Consider the following 8,956-nt stretch of genomic DNA (forward strand, 5'->3'; position numbering starts at 1 on the left):
GAGAGACAGATAGCCATTCAAAGAGAACAAGATCCGATAGCGCACAATGCTAATTGGCCAGTAAACATTAGGACTTTTTGATTGGCTAACCGTGCTGGTTACCCTAAGCATCGGTAATATGTATGATTGTGTGCATAGACCTAAAGGTGCCTTTTCATGGTGACGCTCGACGCTCATTTTCAGCATCAAAAGACATCACGTGACCAAAAATAAAAATACCAATTCGTCAATTTTGATCACGTGATCTGTTTTGACGCCAAAAATGGGTGTTGAGCGTCAGCATGAAAAGGCACCTTAAAGTATGGACTGCGCTATCCCTATTTTAACCAAGTGAAACTGACTTAAAAAAAAGCGAGATAGCAAGTGGCGGCGAATGGACGGGATCCGATAGCGCACAATGCTAATTGGCCAATGAACATTAGAACCTTCTGATTGGCTAACCGTGCTGGTTACCCTAGGCATCGGTCAATGGCTGCGTTCAGCAGAGAAAGCAAATCAGTGAGCGCTTAGTGATTCTTTATTGTGATTGGTTCTTGCATTTAGATCTTTGTTGGATCCAAGTGCAGAAACCAATCACGGTAAAGAATCATTAAGCGCTCACTGATTTGCTTTTCTGCTGAACGCAGCCAATATGTATGGTTGTGTGCTATCGGGATGTGAGCTAACGGGACCCTCCCGCCGCGAATTACCTCTGTTTCTATCTATCATATGTTTTGATGTTGACTAGAAAAAGACAGATATTGGCCGCAAATTCGTGCTGTCTTTTTTTCCATACTGGGACTCACTTTTGGGCCGGTTCATTCATAGTCTGATCTCATATTTAAGGTTGTCTTAAGATCTCATTCAACCAATAAAATAATGCTATGTGGCTACTTCATTGGTTGAACGGGATCTTAAGACGATCTTAAATATAAGATCGGACTATAAATACCGACTTTGAATTTCATTGCACATTCCATACTTTAGGGCTGGTATTCATAATTTATCCTAGAGCCCGTAGATCAGACTACAGATTAAAAATTGAGATTACAGATTAAAGATTGAAGTTTGACCAATCAAAACAAAACAATTTTAGTTCCTTTTATTCTGATTAGTCAAATTCTAATTTTTAATCTTCAATCTTCATTGCTTTGTCTTGATTGGTCAAATTTCAATCTTCAATCTTTAATCTCAATTTTTAATGGGTAGTCTGAAGTCTGATACGGGCTTTATGGCTGCGGTCGAGATGACGCTCTGAATGTTTTGAACATTATTTTATCCTTTATTATTATCGAATATAGGAAACAAAGATAGAATGATGTTTAAAGTATTCAGAGAGTCATCTCGACCGCAGCCTATATGTCAATGTCAAATGCGCGAATATATACGTTGGCTAAAGTTTCAGTTGGCGTTCTCTCATCCTGGCAGATAGTTATCCTATATCAGGTTAAGTATACATCAGGTAAATTGATACATTTCAATATGAAGCCGACGCTCGTAGCTGATGAAATGTTCCCCGAAGGAGCTGGACCTTACGTTGAATTGGACGAGGTAATATGAATTATTTGCACATATTGCTTTAACAATAGATCAGAGGCAAAATGTTAACAATAGGTTAATAACAATGACACAGCAAAAGTCTTAACTACACTCTACAAACTCATAATAAACAATTTTTTTATATATAATAATTTCTCGCAATATAAAGTATACGATTTTGATTTCAGGTTGGTGGTAGTAGGTTATTAGTGGACCTTACAGCGAGTGAGAAAGCTGTTCATGCAGATTTTTTCAATGGTATATAAAATATATATATATATATCATACATACATATTTCTTTCAACTTTAACATAATAAATTTCCAATTAATTCTACATAATTTCTAAACATATTTTTTTTTTTTTTTTTTTTAGACTGTAATAATAATATCCTGATGGACAATAAAAATCTCAAGAACACCTATTTAAAATCTTTATCAAATAATAAAGTAGATGTATTGTTACATAAGTCTGAAAACAATCAAGTTTTGTTTGAATTGTCAGTTATGAGGAATCTAGTCCATGCAAATTATTTTAATGGTACATTAAATATTTTAATTTAATATATATGTATGAATATATATAGTATATAATAATTTTTATATAATTCATTGGATCAAGGAGAACATTTTAGTTTTATAAATAATAATTCAAGTTAACAGAATATACGGTTAGTTTATTGAAATAATTGTTTAATTTCAGATTTTGGCGATTTGTTCGATGATGATGATTTGGAGTGAAGCGTTCCTATAGAAATAACCTATGCATTGCTTTTGTAAAATTGGGATTAACTTATCATTAAAGCAGAAAATTTCTGATTTTTCATAAATCCATGTGAAATATTATAATCATTCATTTTATCAGTTGCATTCAGCAGACCCATAGTATTAGGTTAAATAGCATTGTAATAGAATACACTTACTATAATGTACTACAATAAATAAAAAGTTTTCCCTAAAAAATATCCTTTTTATCAATTTATACCTGCTCATTTACAATTTGGTAATTTTTTTTTATTCAGTGCAGTATGTTTAATAAAGTCAATAGTATTAACTTTACATACCGTTACAAATGGCATCAATACATTGTGAAATATGTACAAGATTGATATAATTATAACAAGACTCATATAATTCTATTTAATATATTAAGAAAAGCAAAAACATTTAAGGTAGAAAAACATACAATTGTAAAGTTATTTTTCTCTGCTGAATGCATCCATCAAATTTATATTTTTATATATATATTTATATATATATGTATAATAGAGATATGAAAAATGTTTCATTTTTAAGTTTGCTGTATAAAACTACTGCAAACTCTCTTACATAGCGTGTTAATACATATCCTTTCTTCTCGAAAGACTAACCACAAACTACAAACTTCATATTATAACATTATTACAATTTATTTGTATTTTTAATTCGAGTCAGATGTGTGCCTGCATCTATTATACGTCATTTTACTGCGTACCACAGACAAATGTTATTATAAACGTGCCATAAGAAAATGAGTACTGGTCAATATGTCTTGTACACATAATAATATTGATACTGTAAGATTATATTTTATAATACATAGACGCTAGAGTCATATAAACTTGCATGATGATGCACAGTTAAAATATAGCACCCCATTATTTCAGTCATTCTGCATCTGTCCCGATCACTCCATGCGCGTGCATCGAATTATTTTATTATTTGATACGAAAAAAGAGCCACTTATAGATTTGCCAATTTACTCAGCCCAATTAATTGCTATGTTCTCTCCTTGGCCCCAATCAACATATATTTCCTTTGATCATTCTCATTTACTTCAACTGATTTGCTTTCCACTCGCAACCAATTAATTCCTCTTGTTCGATGTGTGTTAAAAATTGGTGACCGGGGTGAAGACGATCGATGTTGGCAACAGCGGCGATATTAACGTTGACATTGCTGATGATAGTGGTGAATATCCTAGGATTTGAAAGTAAAATTTTTTCAATTTCATCTTGATATTATATCTCTTATTTATGTTTTCGAGCATGTTTGTTATTATTATGTATTGAAACAATGATTGCTAAAAGAAATTTAATTGTTAGAATTAAATATAGCATACGTGATACAAGTTTATATGAATATAATAAGTACAAACCCTGAGTCTAGCCATTGAAGAGTTATTCGGGGTGCTAGTTAACTTCCATATCACTATCAGCCTGATCGTCCTGGTCACTTTCTTCGTCATCATCTTCCTCTTCCGAATAATATTGAGAGGGTGGTGATAAAGGATCTTCTGACAATGAAGTATGCGAGGACGACGGTGGTCGAGAACCTTCCAATTTGATGTCTAAATCTTCCATCGACGTACTTGGACCAGGAATACTTACTGGAATAAACTTTTCTAGATCCCCTGATGCCAACTCTACAATGTAATCGTTAATTTTAGAACGAAAATACAAATTGAATTAAATATGTATACAAAATGTATGACAAACAACGTACGTTCTACGTATTTCTCGAGTGATTTCGGAACCATTAATTTTGCCTTTTGTAAATTTTCCTCAGTGCATTCCCCTTTTTCTAATCCTAAAACGACATTTTGCATTATGTAATATACTTTGCAAAAGATAAAATTATGCATTATGTGTTGACAAAAATACTTATAGTATAAAAATTAGAATCAATAATATATTTTACCAAAAGCTAGACCCATTTGCTTTAGAACTTCAATATCGTCATGAATTTCAAACTTATCATTAAAATTAAACAGGTACTCAGTTCTATAAAAAGAATTAAGTGAGATTAATAACTCTCCCCTCTTTACTTTATCTATATTTATCGATAACTATGTTTCACGATTATATTGTGACATACTTGTCATTTGAAATGCTGCAGTCTATGACAGTCTTTTTACTGGTATTCACAATGAGGAATGGCAGCTGTATGGCAGAATTAGGTTTCGGCGGTCCGCGAAGATTTTCATGCAAACGATTGCGTTCAACTAAATTCTTGAAAGAAATGTGAGAAAGAATAAGCTGATGTAACTGCTGCGTCTTAGCCTTAATTCTCTCAATCTTTTTCTTCTTATCCTTTTCTAAAGCTACACATTCTTGCAATGAATTAGTTGGCAGGCCAAGCCACCTAATCTCTTTTTTCTCTTTGGAAATGATATTCATTGCCATTAATACATTCAAAGCGTCGTATACGCGTCTTCTGATATTTTTCTGATCATATTGCTGAAAAAAAGTACATGTCGAATATAAATTCAATTGACAATCTAATAAATGTATGTATATGTACAAATATTTGATAAACAATTTTATTTTTCTATACAATATGTGAATATTGTACAAGATAAATACCTGATCTGTCAGAGAATTTATATGAGCAGGATTAGTGAATTCACCGACCAGTTCATCCGCAACTTCATTGTAAGAAGTAGTACCTTTCTTTTTCACCTTTTCACATACTTTCATCGAAAAATGTCTTAATCCTTTACCAACTTTTTCCGTTTTTCTCCGTTTACTATAATACATAAAAACAGTATAAATTACATAACTCTGTGCAATTGGATAGAGTACATCTCGAAATTGAAAGGAGGGGAAAAACAATACTTATACTTGTTCTCTATACAATTAAAGTATCCGCAATAAAAATTATTATATTACTCAGGCACAAAGTCGCCACTTTCAACATCCTGCCTCTTCCTAGATCCGCTGTGATCCAGTATTGGGCTGATAAAAGTTTTTCCAGTAGCATCTTTAACAAGTTGTTGTGAAATATGAGGCTGCGGTTGTTGTTGTTGTTGTTGAGTTACAATAGCCTGTTTTATGTCACTCTAAAAAAAAGAAAAATCATTTATATATTTAAATTGTTTAATGTAAAATTCAATTTTTTGTTGTTGAAATATAAGATTGTTTCTACCATTTGTGCAGAGGTCAACTGTATAGTCTTTACAGATTCCCCTGCTTTTGATGTTGCCACTTTAGTATTTTGCAAAGGTATTGTTACTAATCCTGTAAGAAAATCTCTGTACAATCTTGTTGCATGTAATCAAATAAAAAAAAAAACCTTTTTTTGAGCAAAATGTACTTACTCTGACCTGGTGTAGACGGACTCTGCAAACTGATAGTCCTAAGAACTTGTGCATTTGATGTCAAAACCTAATTACAACATATACACATATAATAGCTGTAAAAGTCTAATTGCAAATAATTTACTGCACTAAGAGTTATCAGAAATGAAAAAAAAATATGCTGTTAAATTTACACTATGTATTACTTAATGGAGCACTCTCTTTTGAATATATTACAATGTATAACCTCTGTACATTAAATCAATATAGTTATTATAAGTGAGTTGTAAAATTGAGGCAAATACCTGTGTTTCTTGATTAGGAGTTTTAAACACTTTAAGGCCACCTGCATTTGTTGTGCTAACAATACTACCTAGTGTTTTATTAGGTGTACTTTGCACTACTTTTATCACTTGTGGGTGTCCTGTAACAAATTTGACTCATCTATAATTGTTCAGGAATTTTTTTCTGTAGGCAGAATAATTTAAAAACCTCTCTCCTAAGCAAAATAAATCTGATAACATTAAAACTTAATCTTTTTAAATTATCTTTAGCCCATAATAAGATATGAAGTTGTACGTATCATGTATTACAAATAAACATATTGCAATAAAGAATACATTAAGAAAATATTAAAAATAAGTAATAACTTAATATTGTATGCTCTAATTTATAGAAATTGTATGCTATTTTAATTATAAATGAAACCATTTAATTATACAGTTGATAAATCAAAATATGCATATTTATATAAACAGACATTTTTATAGCAAAAATAAAAACCAATTTCAATCTATAGTTTCTGATACATTTGTTTTATAGGTTCTTTCTTTCAATATTTCTCATAAAACACATATATGTACCGTTGTAAAGTTTATATAAAATTACAAAATTTGTCATATATGCAAAAATCTTAATGTTATTTAGTTGTCAGTAAACGAGTTTAGAAATTGTCAATGAACATTGTGCGAGTATTATACCTGGAAAACAAGCAGATGGAAACATGCTCATTTAAATACAAAGTGTTCAGTCCTTATTTAGTATTAAAAATATCCTTTTAAAAGTATATCAAGTAAATGATACATTGTACAAAATATAGATTTCTATTTTAAATATGAAAGAAAAACAAGGGAGGATAAGCTTTGTAATATTACACAGTGAACACAATGTAACTTGTGTCAGTATTCTTGGAGTCATGAGTTTTAATAGAGCAAAAAAAGGGGTTCTCGCGCTATCTCATTAGCGTGTCATTATTTTGTCAAACGGCCTACGATAATCAGAAAACACGCACGCGAAAGGCGAGTGAGAAAGATAATTGCGACGAAACGTAAAAAATCGCCCATCTCTCGGCACGATAAAATCTACTCCTATCGAATGCGCGTGTTGCACGCGAGGCGACGAGAGACAATCGGCACTGTAGCGTAGTCGTAATGTCAAAGGTAGAGGAGAGAACTTGAAGTTAACAGTCGAGAAATGTAGGTGGAACGAGGGGGAAAATCGGCTCGATCGAAGGGAGGAAAAATATGCGTAGAAAATTGGCAGCCGGTCGCCGTAGCGTTTGCGAAGCATCGCGGAATGCGAGGAGAAAAGACAGAGAGAAAGAGAGAGAGAGAGAGAGAGAGAGAGAAAGAGAGAGAGACAGGCGGGCGTAGGCGAGTAAGCGAACAAGACGGCGTCTCGACGAGGGGGGCAAATTTCGTTCGATTTCGTGGAAGGAACGACGAGAGGGACGACGAAGACCAAGAGGAAGACGAAGACGAACAGGGGATAAACGCGCGGTATATCGTCGACCGTGCGTTGTTGGCGCGCATCGCGGTTCCACTTACCGTTAGCGTCGTGTATTAAGAAGTTCATTGTTTTATTTTGCTGTGTCATGTCCGGCGTTATTCGGCCGTCGATCGGCTGAGGACGATTCCGCGGATGGGCCGTGCAGAAAAGGGAAATAAAAAGATCATAGGGCCTACACTTTGCTCGGCACGTCGGCTCGCCGTATCACCAAAATGGCGACCCCGCATATAAAAGCATTTGCGACGGTTTGCAATTCGCGTGGCGTCCCGCGACCGATACCAGCCGTCAACGATGGCAACTCGACGTTTTACTTCAACACCAACGGCCGACCATAATTCGCAACCGGCCCGAAATAATCGCGCTCTATCCCGCGGCCAGTCGGTACCCGCAGCTTCCGCGTGCACACGGACTGGAAATGAGCTTGGCGGCACGACAAAGCTAAACAGCTGATTGGCCGGCCACCGGTCACATGGCCGTCCTCGTTCCACGTTTATCGCGGCGCCCCTCTCGGCGTTCGGCGTCGACGCGCGCTTCACGCTGCGCGTACACGCGCGTGTGCTGGACGGTGGATGCGTATTGCGGATTTCTTACCGCGCATTCCCGCAAGGTGTACTATATACGTATCAGTGTTATATTCAAGGGTCGGCAGGAGAGGCTATAAAGACCTCTGTCGGGCGGTCGTCGAAACTACGGATTCGTCATTTACCTTAATTTACAGTTAAAATATAGAACAACATTTCAGTAAAGTTATGATATTCCTCATTTGTAATAGGATAAATAAAAGAGCGGTTTTTAGGAGAACAGATCAAAATGGGCGCGTTTAGCAGAAAAAACCACTTGGTATCGCAATTAAATGTGATTGGCTCTTACTTTTAGAACCGACGAATCAACGTCGAGCGTTGATTTGACAAGTCAGCAGGTGTTCTAATGAACGCGGTCGAAAACAGCTGTAGCCACCACCAGGCATGGGTCAGGTCAGGTGTAGTTAGCTACGAGCTTATATTTTTTATTTATTATAAATTTTTAAGAGCCACATTTTGCAAAACTGGCTTTTTAGTTCCTCTCTTATCTTTCTAAAGAATATGTAAAAAAAAAAAGTTTCGTAAGAGAATATTACTTTTCCGAGATGAAATTAATAAATTACGAATATGTACCACTAGATCTAGGTTACTGGAAATAAAGTGCGACTCATGGGGAAATTTTCGTACTAAACAAACTGATCGCTTTTGACATTTCTCTGGCCATATCTAGAAAAACGTCAAGCTTCTCTCTGCTGGAAACTTCAGTATTTTTATCAATTTTGAGAGAAAAGATTTTATACATTTTTAAAATTTTTAGCGAAGAGGCTAAACCTTTTTCTCTTTTTTTCTCCGAATCGATCATTTTCCGATAAAACTAAGGTTGAGTATTTATTTATTTCGTGATTTTTCAATCTTCGACATTTTAGAAATCTTATTATCCAAAACTTTGAAGCAAAATTTTGATTCGGGAATCAGAGACTTAATTATACAGAGTGTTCGGTTCTATCGTTAGCAGGTTTTTCACCAGGTTTACCGGACACCCTGTATATTTAAAATTTTTTAAACAACATTAA

The 8,956-nt window shown here is 34.5% G+C and overlaps 2 protein-coding genes across 4 annotated transcripts; one reads left to right on the forward strand and one right to left on the reverse strand.

Annotated features, from left to right (window-relative positions):
* Positions 1-1,328: 1,328 nt before the first annotated feature.
* LOC140676571 (COP9 signalosome complex subunit 9) lies at positions 1,329-2,480 on the forward strand. 2 transcript variants are annotated; one of them, XM_072911749.1, is made up of 4 exons: positions 1,329-1,530; positions 1,707-1,776; positions 1,894-2,058; positions 2,221-2,480. In XM_072911749.1, exons 1-4 carry the CDS (start codon positions 1,339-1,341, stop codon positions 2,256-2,258), a joined length of 465 nt encoding a protein of 154 aa, XP_072767850.1. In that variant the 5' UTR covers positions 1,329-1,338; the 3' UTR covers positions 2,259-2,480. The 2 variants fall into 2 exon arrangements, with proteins under 2 accessions (XP_072767850.1, XP_072767851.1); XM_072911750.1 differs by lacking the exon at positions 1,894-2,058 and having other exon boundaries at positions 1,331-1,530.
* On the reverse strand, positions 2,174-7,831 carry Dp (transcription factor Dp). Of its 2 annotated transcripts, none has more exons than XM_072911736.1 (11): positions 7,401-7,831; positions 5,880-5,998; positions 5,596-5,662; positions 5,424-5,515; positions 5,168-5,337; positions 4,862-5,024; positions 4,374-4,735; positions 4,197-4,279; positions 4,002-4,085; positions 3,655-3,921; positions 2,174-3,476 (listed from the first exon to the last, which is right to left on the reverse strand). In XM_072911736.1, exons 1-10 carry the CDS (start codon positions 7,447-7,449, stop codon positions 3,689-3,691), a joined length of 1,422 nt encoding a protein of 473 aa, XP_072767837.1. In that variant the 5' UTR covers positions 7,450-7,831; the 3' UTR covers positions 2,174-3,476; positions 3,655-3,688. The 2 variants fall into 2 exon arrangements, with proteins under 2 accessions (XP_072767837.1, XP_072767838.1); XM_072911737.1 differs by lacking the exon at positions 7,401-7,831 and adding an exon at positions 6,555-6,594.
* Positions 7,832-8,956: the final 1,125 nt, after the last annotated feature.

Source organism: Anoplolepis gracilipes, chromosome 2 (genome assembly GCF_047496725.1).
Source record: "Anoplolepis gracilipes chromosome 2, ASM4749672v1, whole genome shotgun sequence".
Classification (NCBI taxonomy): Eukaryota; Metazoa; Arthropoda; class Insecta; order Hymenoptera; family Formicidae; genus Anoplolepis; species Anoplolepis gracilipes.